This window comes from Plasmodium gaboni, chromosome 9, assembly GCF_001602025.1.
Source record: "Plasmodium gaboni strain SY75 chromosome 9, whole genome shotgun sequence".
In the NCBI taxonomy this organism is placed as follows: domain Eukaryota; phylum Apicomplexa; class Aconoidasida; order Haemosporida; family Plasmodiidae; genus Plasmodium; species Plasmodium gaboni.
In genome coordinates, this window is record NC_031489.1 from 266,908 (window position 1) to 284,574 (window position 17,667).

Here is a 17,667-nt window from a genome sequence, read left to right on the forward strand (position 1 = left end):
TAAAATATGTTATAATCACAAATATATTATATGAAAAAAATTGTAAAAAAAAAAAAAAAAAAGTAGAATTAAATAAAAAAAATAAAAACATAAACATAAAAAAATATGATATATATATATATTTTATATATAATTGTTATATATATATATACATATATTATATATATATATATATATTTATATATACTATATATTTTATAGTAACATAATTTTTATATTATTTTTTGTTAGTAATTCATAAGAGGGGAAAGCAATAGTATTTAAAAAAAAAAAAAAAAAAAAAAAGGTTCATATGAATAGAAAAATTATGAACTGCCAAACTTAAAAAAAAATATGCATACTAATAAAAATATGATAAAATATTATAAATCTTTAATATATATATATATGGTATATATATATAATATTTTTTTTTTTTTCTCTTTTTAAAAAATATACATTCGTATAAAATATATATTATATATATTTCTTATTTTCTGGAATATAATATATATAATATTATATGATAATCCTATTTACCATATAAGATTAATATATATATTTATACATACAGCAAAATATATATTATATTATTTATTACACTTTTATAATATTTATAAAAAAATAAAATTTTTTTTTTTCATTATAAAGATAAAGGTGTGTAATGACAATTTCTTTTTTTTTTTTTTTTTTTTTTTTTTCATAAGCATAAAAACAAAAGCATTCATAAATATAATGCTAAATGCATTCGTATTTATTTATTTATTTATTTATTCATTCATTCTTTTTTTTTTTTTTTTTTTTATATATTCAGAACAGATGATATCAATGTTTAATCATACAAAAATATTTTTTCTTATGTATTTTTTTTTTTTTTTTTTTTTGAAATATCTTTTATGTGTATGTAAAAGTTAAAGATTTATTATAAAAAAAAAAAAAGAAAAAAAAAAATTATTTAAATTATTATGAAATATGAAAAATATTAATATATGTGTGCTAAGGTAAAATCCATCACACTTATGACAGATGGGTAATGCAAATATGCATGTTTAAAAAAAATATTGGAAATTTTAATTTATTTTGTACATATATATATATATATATATATATATATATATATATATGTATATATTTTATATATTTTTATGTGTACATTTCTGAATAAGCCACCATATTTACACACACATAAAAATATATTAAATATTTAGACTTGTATATATATAATATATATGTATAAAATATTTATAAGAATTGTATATAAAAAAGTATACATATCTATTATAATCATTTTGTGTAACCCTCCAATGAACTTTATTTCATTTTGATCGTTCATCTGTAATAAATAATTCGATAAACTTATTCATGCTGCCTTGTTTTTATTTTATTTTATTTTATTTTATTTTATTTTAATTTTACTTATTATTATAATTTTTTTTTTTTTTATCGATTCAAAAGTGTTCATATGGTGGAAGTGTGTAATTGGCTTGTTGCTAAATTAAAAAAAATAAAACAAACAAACAAATAAATAAATATATATTATATATATATATTATATATATATTCAATATATGTCATTTTTAATATGTGCCGTCTAGTTGTCCATTTCTTTCATTTACCCTTATACAATTATATTCCAAATTATTCTTTGCTCCCTCTTCATATTCCATATAAAACTTTTTAACGTTTTCATCGATATTTGAAAACATTTGCTAAGGATAAAAAAAAAAAAAAAAAAAAAAAAAAGGAAATAATATAAAATAAAATAAATTAGCACATAAAAAGAAACAATAAAGGTATATAATATAAAAGAATTACACTAACTAAATAAAAATGTGTATGCTAAATATTTAAGAACATCAAATATAAATATATAAATATATATATTTATATATATATATATATATATATATATATATATAACGTATAATTTCTTTCTTTCTTCACACCTGTAATCTTATTTTATGCCCAGGTAGCCAATTCACCTTATTAAATTTTTCAATGTCATCTAAAATGTGAACATTTAAATATAGTAAGGATTCCATCTAAAAGAAGAAAAAACAAGAAAAAGACATATATATGGACATATATATATAATATGTATATGTTTTTATTTATGTATACTAAAATATCCTAAGTATTAACTTTTAACGTACACTATCAAATCCAACGTTGATAAAATGTTTAGCAATTTCGGTGGTTAATTTTTGACTCTTAAAAAATTCAATGACTAATTTTTTTTCCTTTTCCAATTCAATATCTAATAAAATTAACGCATACATATATATATATATATATATATATATATATATATATTACATACACATAAAAATTATAATTACATTTTTTTTTTTTTTCTTCTTTTTTTTTTTTCTTTTCTTTTCTTTTTTTTATTTATCGTACCAACATCCCAAACATGAGCAAAACCTCTTAAATGCGACCCATAATTTTTGCACAAAAAATCTACCATAAAATGAATGACATTTTTTGGTTGCTGCTTTTCAATTTCCTTAAAATTAAATAAATAAATAAATATATATATATATATTACACGTTAAATATATTCTATTAAAATATATGAAAAAATAAAAAAAAAAAATCTTTCTTTTAAATTTCAAATTATTCTAAATGTATCTATACATAAATATATATATTTATATTCTTCTATTTTTTTATGTTTCTTCAACAGTATAATAAACTTTCAATAAATACCTCTGATAAACAATTCAGAAGCTTTGAAACTGCTCTGCGAGAATAATTTTTTGCTGACATCTTCTTATCGAGCTATGAAAGGAAAAAATATACTACAGATAAGTTATGAAATATAAGTAATATATATCTATATCTATATAATATTACAATAAAGATGTTCTTGTTGAGGTAGATATTTTTCTGAGTACTTCAAAATATATTTACTATCAAATTAATATAAGAAAAATATACATATGCTTAAATATATATATATATATTATAACTTAACAATTTTATATGTAGAGAATAATTTTCCTATTTTAATCAAATCAAAAAAAATACATATATTAACAAAATAAAATGGAAATTATAACATATAAAGTCTACATATATATATATATATATATTTTTTCCTTTCAGTATGTTATTCTTTATTTGTTATTATTATTTTATTATTTTTCAACATATCCTATTTATATAAAAAAAAATAAAAAGAAAACAAAACAATTTCACATATTAACCCTATAAATATATTATATATTTTAATATTTTACGAAATTTCTATTTTGCGGACACAATATCATATTTTACTATTTTTAAGGAAATTATATTTTTTTTTTTTCAAAATTTTATTACATATTGAATATAATAAAAATATTGTGCACTTGTATATTTATTTTCCATTTTTTTTTTTTTTTTTTTTACCATTCATATTATAATTTATATTTTTTCCTTTTTTTTAAAAATATTTTATTTATCATAAATACACTGTAGCGCACACGGCTAAAAAAAAAAAAAAAAACAACATACAATTATATAAATATATAAATATATAAATATTTTATTAATTATATGTAATATTACAATATATTATATACATATATATATATATATATATATTATATATATTACAAATTTTATAATTTCAATTAAAACTCATAAATTTAAAAATTATTTTGTATTGAAAACTGGCAAAAGAAAATGTAATGGGAATAATATAAACTTGTACATTTAAATAAATATATATATATATTTTTATATTAAGGAATATATCTTTCAAATATTATTCATCGCAATTATAAGACTTCAAAAAAAAAAAAAAAAAAAAAATTATATATATATATATATATATATATATCATATTTTATGATTCTTTTATTGAAATTTAAAGAATGTCTAAATATTCCTGATTATAAAAAAATAAAATATATAAGTACATAAGAAAAATAATATCAATATATTTATAAGCTTAAAAATATATTATCTTAACCAATTCTATATTGGAAACTAAAATATAACGAATTAAAAAAATATAACAAAAATATATATGCTCATTGAATATATTAATATCCTTATATAATATTAATGTTGTCCATTCTTATTAAATATTTTATGGAAAAAAAAAAGATAGTAAAAAAAATAATAATATTTAAAAAATTATCTACATATTTATATTTCAATTTGTACAGTTATAGAAACAAAAAAAAAAAAAAATTTTATGTTCTTGTATAGAGTTTCTGTTTTATTTTTTTATTATTTTAATAAAACGCAAAAATTATACATAAAAAATAATATAGTTTAATATATATAAATAATATGTTTGTACTTTATTTTTTTTTCTTTTTTTGATATTATACATAAAATATATTATTCCATAATTTTTATATTGCATTATAATTTTTCTTTTCTATTAATTATAATATTATCACGAATTAATAAATATATATTAATATTAATAAATAATTTTTTTTCTTTCTTATCTCATTTTTTGTATTTTTGTATCATCAAGAAAGATTCTGTTATATATTTTTTTTTCTCAATTTTATAATGTTTCAAAAATATTTTCATATATAGGCAAAAATAACGCAAATATTGAGATGTATTATTTTTTAAGAGAATATACTTATTACATTATCTTGAGGATATGCATATTAAATACACTAACTATAAAATTAAGAAAAAAATATGATAAAATAACATAACTGCATTTATATTTTTTAATATTTGTTTAATAATTATTCTATATTATATAAATATATAAAGTAGTATTTTATATGCTTCTTCTTTTCTGAAATATGAAATATATAAAAATAAAATATAAAATAAGAATATGTATTTTTTTTTATACATTATATATATCTTTATATAATAGTATTATACATAATATAATTATATATAATATATATATATATATATAATATTTTCTTTTATCAATTTAAAATTGTTTTATTTTTATTTTCTCTATAATTATATATTCTTTCATTTAGGTTAAACACCAGCAAAAAAAGAAAAAAAAAAAAATTATTTTTATATATATAAATAATTTACATATTTTTATATATATAATATTATATCATATTGAAATAGAAAAATATATATTTTATATATATATATATATATATATATACATTCCAACATTGTTGTATATATGTAGACTACAAATTTTTATGAAAGGATAAAATTTATATTTGTTATTTTATTTTATATTAGATAAATATATATTTCTTATTTTATTTTATTTTATTTTAATTTTATATGCTTTGTTAATTCACAAAATTTATGTTATATATAAATAACATTAAAATATAAAAGAATCGTCTTGATTTTTTATTGCATCGTTTTTATATTCCACACGAATAAAAGCAAAAAAATCAAAAATAAAACAGATCATTTATATATAAACTTATTTGAATATATATTATTTATAAAAATGTTTAAAAATAAAGTAACCTTAGTAAATAAAAATCTTCTTGGAAGCAAAGATAGAAAAAAGTAACTTTACATAAAATGGAAAACATATAATATATATATATATTAAATATAATATTTAAATGTATAGTCATATATATATATATATATATATATGTATATTTATATGTTTAAATAATATTTCATATATTAACTAGCTTTTATCAATTTTATAAAAATTTCCTGTATTGTTCATATTTTTTTTTTTTTTTTTTTTTTTTTTTTTTTACCTTTGCAGACTAGCCATAACACTAAAATCAACATTTTATATCGAAAAAGAAGAAGATATCGATGAAATTTTAGATAAAGAAGATACTACCTTTTGTAAAGTACAAAAAACAAAGATTGTAATATATTTTTCGAAAAATATTCCCGTATTATTCAGCATTAACAACGTTATTTATCCTACTGTTTATACGTTATGGAAATTTCCGAAAATGATTCCTTGTTTTGTTATATATCCCCCTGCGTCTGAGTTTTTATTGAGGGGTGCTGATTTAATGATCCCAGGTATATGCAAAGAAATTGATAACACTGATAAGATGAAAGAAGGATGTATATGGGGAGTTCGAGTATTTAATAACCCCTATTTATTTGCTGTTGGCGATTGTGCCATTGAATACAATAATAATAAAATGTTTTATGATTTAAAAGGCAAGTGTTTAAAATTAGTACATATATTTAATGATGAGATATGGAAGTTGGGTCCACAAAATGTACCACATAATAGTTTTAAAATTAAATTAATAGATTCTGTGGAAGAGGTTGTAGATGATTTTTATAGTTTTAGAATATATAAGGAAGACAAAGGAAAGAAGACAAATACAAATGTAAAAGCAAAACAAAACAAGGAAAAAGAACAAAATAAAAAGAATAATAACGAGTTTGGATGGGGTAGTGATAATGACAATAATAATAATAATAATGATGAAAAAACGTTGAACAATTCCGAAGGCAAATGTAATGATAAGAATGAAACGTCAACAAATAAGGATGAATCAAACAAAGGAAACAATAAAAGTGTATCAAATGTTAGGTATTTGGAAAATTTCTATAAACACTTTAATGTTATATTAGATATAAATAATAATAAAAACAAAAAAGTTACATCATCCTCATTACATAGTAATAATAATACGGAAAAAGTAGAGAATAAAATAAATAATGCTCAAGGTGATCAAGAAATAAATAAAACAAATATATTATCAGATAAACAAATAAATGAAAAAAAAGAGTGTCAAACGGATATAAATGGTATAGAAACAAATTTAAATTCAAATGAATGTAATGAAATATTAGAACAAGATGATATAATAAATTATAAGCATGATAATAATAATTTAAATTATGAAAAAAATATATTACCTATAAATGAACATAATGAAGAAATAAAAGAAGATAACATAAAAGAAAATGAAATAAATGATAATAATATAAATGATAACAAAAAAAACTTTGAACTTAACACTCAACAACAAGATTTATTGCTATCATATTTATTATTAGAATCTTTATATACAATACCTGATGAAAATTTACCAATGGAAGTTTCTGGTATTTATAGTAAAATGACTAAAGAATGTGTGTATATACATTTGAATAAAAAGTTCCTAGAAGAATTAAATAATATGAATAATATATCTATTGATATAATAGACCAAATAAAAAAAAATATTATCCATCTTGATATGGATGTTAAAAAATCAAGTTATAAAAAATTAATGAAATTTATACAGCATTATTCAAAAATGAAATTATTAAAAATTAAAGAAAACAGAAATATTATATCTATTGTAAATATTGAGAGGCAACATGCATTATATAAATCTTATGAACCTATAAATGTTGAATTAAAAAAAAAGTATGATATTGAAAATGAACAAACAAATTTAAATATAAATGAAAATAAAAATAAAATAAATAAAACACCTATTAATAATTCAACTAATAAAGGTGCTCAGGTATTAGAGTTCTATATGCCATCTAATAAAACATTAAATATTATACAATCAATTGAAAATAAGGTTGATAAAAGTGCTTATTTTAATATAAATCAATTGAAAGATATATTAAAAAGTTATATAAAATTAAACAAATTACAATGTAAAGAAAATAATAATAATAGTAATAATAATAATAATATTAATAATTTGAAGGGATATGTAATATTAAATGAGGAATTAAAAAATATTATGAACGTACAGGAAAGTTCCAATATGGTACCATACGAAACAATACTCAACCAATTCATATCTTTACAACAACCATGTTATGCCATTATAAAACCTAATGCTAATTTTGATATTGACCCAATTAAAATTACCAAAGGAGTATGTCCTTCTATTCATATTTATTCTGTTGCAAGAATGAAAGGGAAAAAATATGTTACTCATATTACGAATTTATATTTATTTCATTTAGATCTTAATAAATTTTCTGAACATTTACAAAAACAGCTAGCTTGTTCATGTTCAATAGTAATTTCCCCATCAACCAAAAAAGAAGAAGTTTTGGTACAAGGAAATGTAGTGAATCAAATATATAATATTTTAATTAATAATTATAATCTTCCAAGAAAATATATAGTCTTAAATACCAAAGGATAAAAATAAATAAATAAATAAATAACACAAGAATTACATTATATAAATGTATATACTGTTAATTTTTTTTTTTTTTTCCATATAGCTTGTTATAATAATATATGGGGTAAATATTTCGTATTTACACAAAGAATAAAACATATATATAAATATATTAATGTTTATATATACATGTATATATATTTATATATATTTATATATATTTTCATCCTTGTATTGATAAGATAACATATAATATGTATATATTTTATTTTTTTTAAAAATGTATACGCTTTTATGTAATTCGTCTTTATTCAATATGATATCTGTTTATTCATTTTTTATTATAGTAACATTTTAAAAAATAATATTATTTTTAATTTGAAAACATACATTGGGAGATTAAAGTTTGCAATTAAAAAATAAATATTGTTATTCCATAAAATGGTATGCACATATATATATAAATATATATATATATATCCAAATAGTAACAAACGCTATATATATATAAATAAAAAAAAAAAAAAAAAAAAAAAAAAAAGAAAAAATAAAAATAAAAATAAAAATAAAAATAAAATAATATATAAATATATAGAAAATATAAATATTATGGAAAATGGGGAAAATATATTTAAAAATATCAAAATATATATATATATATATATATATATATATTTATTTATTTTCTCTTAAAAATAATAAGCTTTATTTAAAAAATAAAATTAACAACTAAATACATATATATATCTTAGGTGCATATATATTTTTTTTTTTATTTTGAAAAATATAATGATAGTTACATCACATTATATATATATATATATATATATATATATTTATTTATTTATTTATAAACGTTTTGGTACATTATCAAAATGTCATTCTGTGATGTGCGTCTTCATTTTTTGGTTTAACCACCTTTTCCCAATTTTTATAGAGAAGGTCATATAACATAATATAATTATTTCTCATATCCACAATAGTAATTTTGATATGTATCCATTCCTTTTCATCTAATTCTCTAACAGCTTCTTGATAATCTGAAACATTTGGATATTTCAATACTTTAGTAGATATTTTTGCTCTTTCCATATAATATTTAACTATAGCATCATATAAATTAAATGCACTTTCTTCAACCCTTGCTAATTCTTGTATAGCTTCTTCTTGTATACCAACACCAAAATTATTACCATCTTCTATTCTTGGTACATTTAATTGTATCCATAATTTAATATTTCCTATAATTTCTATAAGTTCAGAAGCATATGTTTTTATTTTCTCCAGTTCTAAATATATTTGTTTATGTGATGGAACATAATGTGTATATAAAACTTTATCATCAATAATTAATTTACTATCTTCATTATTTGAGAAATGTTTTATATTACCATCTAAAGAATCTTTTTTTTTCTCTCTTTCATCAAAATCACTAGAATTATTACCCTTATGCTTTTTTCTTACATTCTCTTCAATTTTATTTATTTTATATTTATATGAAATACCATCTAAGTCATTAACATTTAATATACTACCAGGTTCTGAATTTACATTGACTAAATTATTAAAAAATATTATTCGTTTGGGTATTCTTTCTCTTAATGATTCAATAGCTTGTTTTGTTATGTCATATTTGAATTTGTTATATTCTTCTTTTATTTTTTGATCGATTGGTTCAATTTTATCAATTTTGTTTATATAAGCTTCCATCCTTATAAATAAATATATATATATATATATATTTTTTTATTTTAATTAGTTCGGTTTGGTTTGAAAAAAAAAAAAAAAAATTTAAGTTTTCAACTCTTATTAGAATATATATTTTATATATTATTATATTTATATATATATTTACTTTTTATTATAATATAGTAGTTTTATTCAGCAATTGTATATATTTTGTTCTTTCATAAAAATTAGGAATTTATTAATTTCATATATTTTTAGATTTCTCACACATATTTATATACAATTCAAATGAAAACATGTATCAAACCATTCAACAACTAATTACAATAAGTATATATATATATATATACATAAAATTAAAACGATATTCTCTATATAAAAAAAAAGGAATAAAAATTCGTATGCATAAATATAAAATTTTTAAATGGTTTTCTCCTTATATATTATTTTGGAGATTTCTTTTTTTTTTTTTTTTTTTTTTCTTCCTTTTTTCTAAGAATATACAAAAATATATATTTTATATAATTCTGAAAAATATTATATATTATATAGTATTTATTTACATAAAATAAAAATTAAATCAATCTTTTAAAAAAAAAGAAAAAATATATATATATATATATATAATATATATATATATAGATAAACATTTAAATACAATTAAATTATAAATATTTATACTTAAATATATAATAATATATATATATTATTATAAATATATTATGAGATGACGGATTTAAAAAAAAAAATTAAAAACTAAAAATTAAAAAAATATATATAAATATTACCTTTATTTATTTATTTTTTTTTTTTTTGTATATATTATATTATATTATATATATATAATATTTAATATGTAAAATATTACAAATAAATATATTGTAGTTTTTAGTTATTATATATGTACATGTAATTATATAGTATGTATCATAAAGCATAAAAAAATATATATTTAAATAAGAATTATATAATAATATATTATATATATATATATATATATAATATTATATGTACATAAAAGAAATACTAAATCATTTTTGTATTCCAAATGGGAAATATATAAAAAAAAAAAAAAAAAAAAATAAAGATATAATATTATATATATATATATATATATATATATATTTATTTATTTTGTCCTTTTTTTTTAAGAGAGAAAAAAATGGAATAATTTTATTTTTGAAATAAAAATATTATATACTTATCATATATATATTCATGTATGAATTATTTAATTATATAAAACGATTATGTGCCAGAAAAAATATTGGTTGAAACGTTTGGAATAACATTTATATAAATAATATAAAAATTTGGACAACGATAAAATAATTATATATATATATATAATATATATGTAATAATTAAATCTGTTTTTTATATTTAATTATTTTTTTTTTGTGTCAACGAAGATGTTAATATAAAGAAAAATATCTAGACCAATTGTAAAGGAATTGAAGCTGTAAGGGAAAAAAAAAAAAAATAATAAAATATATATATATATATATATATATATATAAATATATGTTTATGTTTTATTTTATTTTATTTTTTCATTTGGTAGATTCACAAAAAAAAAAAAAAAAAAATGTTACATGTTATGAAAAAAAAAAAATTATGAAGTGTCTCTTGTTTAAGTTGTTCATGTTTATTTTTATTCCAAGCTATACATATGCTATAAAATATAAAATGAATAAAATAAAATGTATTAATAAGATAGGGGAAATGAATATATATGCAAACATAAAATTTAATATGAAAAAAAAAGAAAAAGATAATATAAATAAAAAAATGAACATATATAATAATATGATAAGAAAAAAAAATAGTTTACACAATAATATTATTCCTCAACAGTTGGTTTTATTTCCAAATAACAATTTTTTGAAGGAAATAAAATATTTCTATATAAATCATACTTACAATAATATCATAAAAAAAAAAAAAAAAGAAAACCACAAAAGTGATTTTATATTACATGTTCGTGGGTGTACAAACATAAAACCCAAAACCAATAAATCAATTGCCAAAAGATTTAAATTAACAAAAAATGGTAAACTTATAAGAAAAAAACCAGGAAGAAATCATATGTTAAGAAAAAAAACATCTTCAAATAAAGCTTCGCTGAGAAAAACTACAACTATAGATTCTGGACGTATTGAAAAAAAATATAAAAGTGTTATTTTTAAGTGAATAATAAATTTGAATGTGATATAATATATGTTTATTTATGCATATTATTATATTATAATATTATTATACATATATATATATATATATATATATTTTTTTTTTTTTTTTGTGATTATATTTTTTCCATACATTATATTATTTTTTTATAACATTGTGAAACATTATTATGATAATAATGAAAATTATTTTAATTTATCTTTTTAAAAAAAAAAATAATAACATTTGTCACCACAAAAAATATATACATACATAAATATATACAAATATATATACAATATATATATAATATATATATATATATATATATTTATATTTATATGTTTTATTTGTTGATTCCTTTTTGTTGTTATAGGGCTGGCTCTTCCGAATGAGTATTCTTATAATCCCTAATTAGCTCGTTAAGTTTTGCTCTTACTTTTTTTTTTTCCATTTGTGTTAATTTATCAATAAATAAGACACCATTAAGATGATCAAATTCATGTTGAAATATTCTAGCATGTATTCCTTTCAAAATTTTTAAATGTTTACATCCATTTACATCATAATATGATATAGATACTATACTAGGTCTTTCAACTTTTCCTTCTATTCCTGGAAATGATAAGCATCCTTCTATTAATTTTACTTTGACTAGACTTTGTTCTACTATAGATGGATTAATAAATATTCGTTCGTTTTCTTCTTTTCTTTTTTCATATAATGCATTCCATACAATAATTCGTTTGCTTATATTAACTTGTGGTGCAGATAAACCGATTCCTTTACTCTCATACATAATATCAAACATTTTTCTGACAATACTCTTAAAAGGGAAAAACATATATAAACATTTGTTGTAATATGTATATTAAACATATATATATATATATATATATATATATTTTTTTTTTTTGTATTACCTTCAGATTGTCATCAAAATTTGTTACTTCTTCGCTTCGTCGTCTTAATATAGGGTCCGGGTACTTAACAATTTTTACGTCGGCCTTTTCATTTTTTAATAAATATAAAGGGCTTCTCTTTCTTCGTTTTATATTACCATTATAATTTTTTATTTGGTAATTTTTTATATATGCTTCATGTGATCTAACATTGTGTATATATCCACAAATATTTGTAACATTACAACATATTATTATATTAAAAAGTAAAAGTAAATAGTACGTCAACATATTATTATATATATATATTATATATATATTATATATATTTTTTATATTTTATTATATCATCTTCTCTCCATTTTTTTTTTTTTTTTTTTTTTTTTTTTTTTTCTCATAAATATGTGAAAAATATATTATACTATTTATGGCATTATATATTAAAAAAAAAAAAAAAAAAAGAAATAATAGTTTATCCTCCAAAATAGGTCATACAATTATCATAATATGCTATACTTTTTATTTTTATTACATATTTGGATGTGTGATCATGCTATTAAAAGGTATATAAAATATTAACAACATATATAAATAAATATAAATATATATAATATGAAATATTTATGATTTTAAAAAAAATATTGTAAAATGATATTCTTGTGTGACCATATATATAATATATCATATACATATATATATATATATTTTTTTTTTTTTTTTTTGCACCTGAAGTTTGTTCTTTTGCTTCTGGGGGGGGAAAATAATAATATTAAAAAAACAAAAAGTATATATAAATAAAAGATATAAGTTCTTTTTTTTTTTTTTTTTTTTTTTTTTTTTAAAAGGAATCAATTTCAAATGTTATAAAATAAAGAAATATTAAAAAGGTATTAAATTATTAACAAAAAAAAAAAAAAAGAAAGAAAGGAAATATATACATATATAAGGAAATATATACATATATATGTAAAAAAAAAGGTTACATAAATAATTAGGTATAAAAATTAAAAGTACCATATACATTGTATATGTAATATATATATATATTTTTTTATTTTTATGATAAATGACACGTAGAATAATAAATAAATAAATAAATATATATATATATATATATATATGAAAGAAAAATCCAAATTTATCATACAGACCATATAATAAAGTTATATAAGAAGGAAAGAATATAATCTTCTTCAAACAAAACAAAAAAAGTTACAAAAAAAACAATGTTATTTTTGTATATCATTCGTAAGGATATATATATATATATTTTTTTATCTCCGTAAGAGTGTGAAAGACCTAAAATAAAAATTATCATATGATATCAAATATTTCTTCTGAATATATTGTACTACATATCCCCCTTTTCTTATATACATATATATGATTAGTTACATTTTGCTTGTAATTCTATATGTTCTATTTTATCAGGAAGGTGCATTTTATTTCTTCTTTTCATGATAAAATTGAAATAAAATAGTAGCAACTAAGAAAAAAAAAAATAAATAAATAAATATATACACACATACACATATATATATTGAAAGGATAAAATAATTTTTGCTCGATTTATAAAAAAAAAAAAAATTATTTATTTATATATATATTACCAATATGACAAATATTATTGTGAGGTTTATAAAAATAGCGTTGTTTTTATAAGCGGAAGCAATATGGTATCTTTGTGATTCTTGAAAATCTAAAAATAAAAATAAAATATATATATATATATATATATATATATGTATGTATGTATAAAATTATGTTCACTTCTTATTAATATATACTTAATATTTATTTATTTATTTATTTATTTTACCCTTATCAAAGACGGATTTTTTTCTGAAATTTGAAAATTTTTTTTTTGAAAAAATATAATTTAATATAATAGATATCCTAGAACCTGCTCGTAACATATTAAATCTTATTAGTCTTTCTAATATAAACTCTAGGTCATAAAATATATCTATATTATTTGAGGTATCAAAATGTAATTGATCACCTTTACTCATCATAAATTGAGTTACATAATTATTAAGATAAAATTCTGAACAGAATTCACTTATAATTTGTTTAGCCCAAATATCTATAACATCTATTCCATATTTTTCAAATAATTCTTCATCTTTTTTATGTTCATCAAATATTCGATTTATATGAGTCCATCCACTATACCATGAAGATTGATATTTATTTATCATTTTATTTATAATTTCATTCTCCATATATTCAAATAGATTTGTTTTAACTTTAGTTCCATCTACATTAAAATGAGTAATGTTTATATTTTGACCTCCATTGTCATGTGTAAATCCTATTCTTAATGGTTGATGTAAATCACTTATTAAGGATATTAAATATTTTAATGAATCTGAATCCGTAAAATTAATATTTCTTGGATATATAAATTTGAATTTTTTTAATTGCTCCTTTTTATCAAGATTATTATTTATAATATTTTTTTTTGTATCAGGTGTTGTGGATAATAATTTATTATAAAAATATTTTATGGAATTTATTAAACATAAACCATTAGCATTTTTACATTCAAAATTTATATTCTTACAATCATTTTGTTGTAAATTAAAATGCATACTCTTAGCACCATTTATTTTATCATGTACTATATGTCCCCATTTGCCTATATCAACTAAATCCTTACCATTTAATAATTTCTTCAGTTCATATAATTGATCATTCTTTAAACCCGACATGGCAACCATACCTATCGCCTCATGTCCTTCATTGTTAAAACAATCAACATATAATATTATATTATTATTAAAAAGCAAGAAAAACAAAAAAAATGAAAAAAAACAAAAAAAAGATACCAAAGACATACCACCTTTTAGTCTCCAAAATGTTTTTTTGCCAAGCATTTTGTGATAAAAAGGGAACGATATAAATAAATAAAAATAAAAATATATATATATAAAGGTATAATAAAAATATTTTTATTATTCAATAAATTTTATATGTGAAATAATTATATTAATCAAGGTGTACCTCAAAATAAATTTAGTAATCTGTTTAAAAATATACATACACGGTTATTTTATCATATAAGTAATTTATTATATATATATATATATTTAGTGACAAATAATTTAATTGGCATAATTATAATTATATATATATATATATATATATATATATATTTTCTATATATATATAAAATATAATTATATAAAAATATAATTATAAATATTATATTCAAATAAATATATACCTTCGTGTATTATTTATTTAATTACAATTTAATTTTTAAATACATAAAAAAAAAAAAAAAATATAATAAAATAAAATGATACATATTTTAAATATATTTAAAAATAATTATATACTATATATATTATATATATAAATTTTTTATTTTTATATCTTTCTTATCATGTTATAATTTCCTTTTTTTATATTATCCATCAGGAATACAAAAAATAAAAAAAATAAAAAAAATAAAAAATAATAAATAAATAAATATATATATATATTACAATATTTTTAAAAATAAATTTAACCTAATTATTTTAGTTACAATATTATATAATATATACAAAAAAAATAGAAAAGAATAGTATGCCATAAGAAGATTTAAACGAAATATATATATATATATATGTATATTATAAATTACTTAGGAGGAAAAAACAAAACATTAATATATATATATATATATATATATATATATAACATCTTAATTATATAAGAAAAAAAAAAAAAAAAAAGTCAACATAAATTTTCAAAGCGTTAAAAAAAAAAAAATTATAATAAATAAATATAACAATATATATATATATATATATAATATTTATAATTTATTATTTATTTATTTATATGTTGTAGAATGTCCGAATTTATGATTATAAATAATATACATATGAATGAACTATAAAAAATAAATAGATTAAAATAGTTGTATACAACATTGAAATTTATATTTTTATTACATGCAAATAAAATATATATAATAAATATAAATTAAAAAAAAAAAACATAAAATATATACATATATATATTAAATATATATATGTACTTTTATTTGTTTATTTACTAATAACCTTTCTGTGTAATTTATTTTTTTACCGCCAAATTTTTATAAAATATTTTCTACAAGATATATTCCCTTTATATTATTTTTAACGATGTTATATTTTTTTTATGCACTTAATTGCATATACATATAATAAAATAATAAAGGTTATAGGAGCATATTTTTAATTCATAAGACATTGAATCAAAAAGTATAACATATATGTTATATATAATATATGTATGGATTGCATTTAATTAATATTTTTTTAAAAAACAAACAAATAAAAAAATAATAAAACAGATTTGACTTTTTTTTTTATTTATATATGTGATCAGAATGGTTAATACATAAAAAAAAAATAAACTAAACAATTAAAAAAATATATATATATCATATATATATATATATATATACATGTCAGCGTTGTATTTTTATTTGTCCAAATTCTTCATATACTTCAACCATATTAAGGAATAAAAAAATAAGGGGATAAAATAAACTGAGTATGATATATTAAGAATCTTAGATATATCTGTTATGTTAGATATCTTATTCTAAAAAAAAAAAATTATAAAAATGTAATAATAATATATATATATATATATATATATATATAATATGTATTTATTTTTTTATTTTTTTTTTTTTCTTACATTTAAAAAGTGTATGTTATAATTTGGGGGTGTTAGCGATTGTATGAGGAAGAAGAGTTGCAAACGCTTATTTATCTATAAAAAAAAAAAAAAAAAAAAAAAAAAAAAAAAAAAAAAAAAAAAAAAAAATATATATTTTTTTATATATATAAATATATAATTTTTATAAATATATTTTTTATTATTATTTTTATTATATATTAATTATATATATATATTAT

General features: G+C 16.8%; 7 protein-coding genes across 7 annotated transcripts in view; 2 read left to right on the forward strand and 5 right to left on the reverse strand.

The window, feature by feature from the left end:
- Window positions 1–1,427: 1,427 nt before the first annotated feature.
- PGSY75_0907500 (hypothetical protein) lies at window positions 1,428–2,748 on the reverse strand (the record flags this gene model as incomplete). The annotated part of the gene is made up of 6 exons (XM_018785490.1): window positions 1,428–1,469; window positions 1,596–1,688; window positions 1,926–2,021; window positions 2,133–2,236; window positions 2,380–2,485; window positions 2,689–2,748. 6 exons carry the CDS (start codon window positions 2,746–2,748, stop codon window positions 1,428–1,430), a joined length of 501 nt encoding a protein of 166 aa, XP_018641831.1.
- A 2,629-nt stretch (window positions 2,749–5,377) lies between these two features.
- Window positions 5,378–8,021, forward strand: PGSY75_0907600 (putative translation initiation factor SUI1; the record flags this gene model as incomplete). Its single annotated transcript, XM_018785491.1, has 2 exons — window positions 5,378–5,439; window positions 5,654–8,021. 2 exons carry the CDS (start codon window positions 5,378–5,380, stop codon window positions 8,019–8,021), a joined length of 2,430 nt encoding a protein of 809 aa, XP_018641832.1.
- Window positions 8,022–8,870: 849 nt separating this feature from the next.
- PGSY75_0907700 (putative subunit of proteaseome activator complex) lies at window positions 8,871–9,710 on the reverse strand (the record flags this gene model as incomplete). The annotated part of the gene is made up of 1 exon (XM_018785492.1): window positions 8,871–9,710. One exon carries the CDS (start codon window positions 9,708–9,710, stop codon window positions 8,871–8,873), a length of 840 nt encoding a protein of 279 aa, XP_018641833.1.
- A 1,596-nt stretch (window positions 9,711–11,306) lies between these two features.
- PGSY75_0907800 (putative apicoplast ribosomal protein L35 precursor) lies at window positions 11,307–11,882 on the forward strand (the record flags this gene model as incomplete). The annotated part of the gene is made up of 1 exon (XM_018785493.1): window positions 11,307–11,882. The coding sequence occupies one exon, from the start codon at window positions 11,307–11,309 to the stop codon at window positions 11,880–11,882; it is 576 nt and encodes a 191-aa protein (XP_018641834.1).
- A 346-nt stretch (window positions 11,883–12,228) lies between these two features.
- Window positions 12,229–13,051, reverse strand: PGSY75_0907900 (peptide deformylase; the record flags this gene model as incomplete). The annotated part of the gene is made up of 2 exons (XM_018785494.1): window positions 12,229–12,684; window positions 12,782–13,051. The coding sequence occupies 2 exons, from the start codon at window positions 13,049–13,051 to the stop codon at window positions 12,229–12,231; spliced, it is 726 nt and encodes a 241-aa protein (XP_018641835.1).
- Window positions 13,052–14,147: 1,096 nt separating this feature from the next.
- PGSY75_0908000 (putative P1 nuclease) lies at window positions 14,148–15,639 on the reverse strand (the record flags this gene model as incomplete). The annotated part of the gene is made up of 3 exons (XM_018785495.1): window positions 14,148–14,246; window positions 14,371–14,459; window positions 14,580–15,639. The coding sequence occupies 3 exons, from the start codon at window positions 15,637–15,639 to the stop codon at window positions 14,148–14,150; spliced, it is 1,248 nt and encodes a 415-aa protein (XP_018641836.1).
- Window positions 15,640–17,224: 1,585 nt separating this feature from the next.
- PGSY75_0908100 (putative membrane protein) overlaps window positions 17,225–17,667 on the reverse strand; it is a gene marked incomplete at both ends in the record, with an annotated part of 2,220 nt that continues 1,777 nt past the window's right edge. Inside the window, 2 exons of the mRNA XM_018785496.1 lie at window positions 17,225–17,347; window positions 17,447–17,521. Of these exons, the coding sequence (XP_018641837.1) occupies window positions 17,225–17,347; window positions 17,447–17,521 (198 nt within the window). The remainder of the gene's footprint in view (window positions 17,348–17,446; window positions 17,522–17,667) is intronic.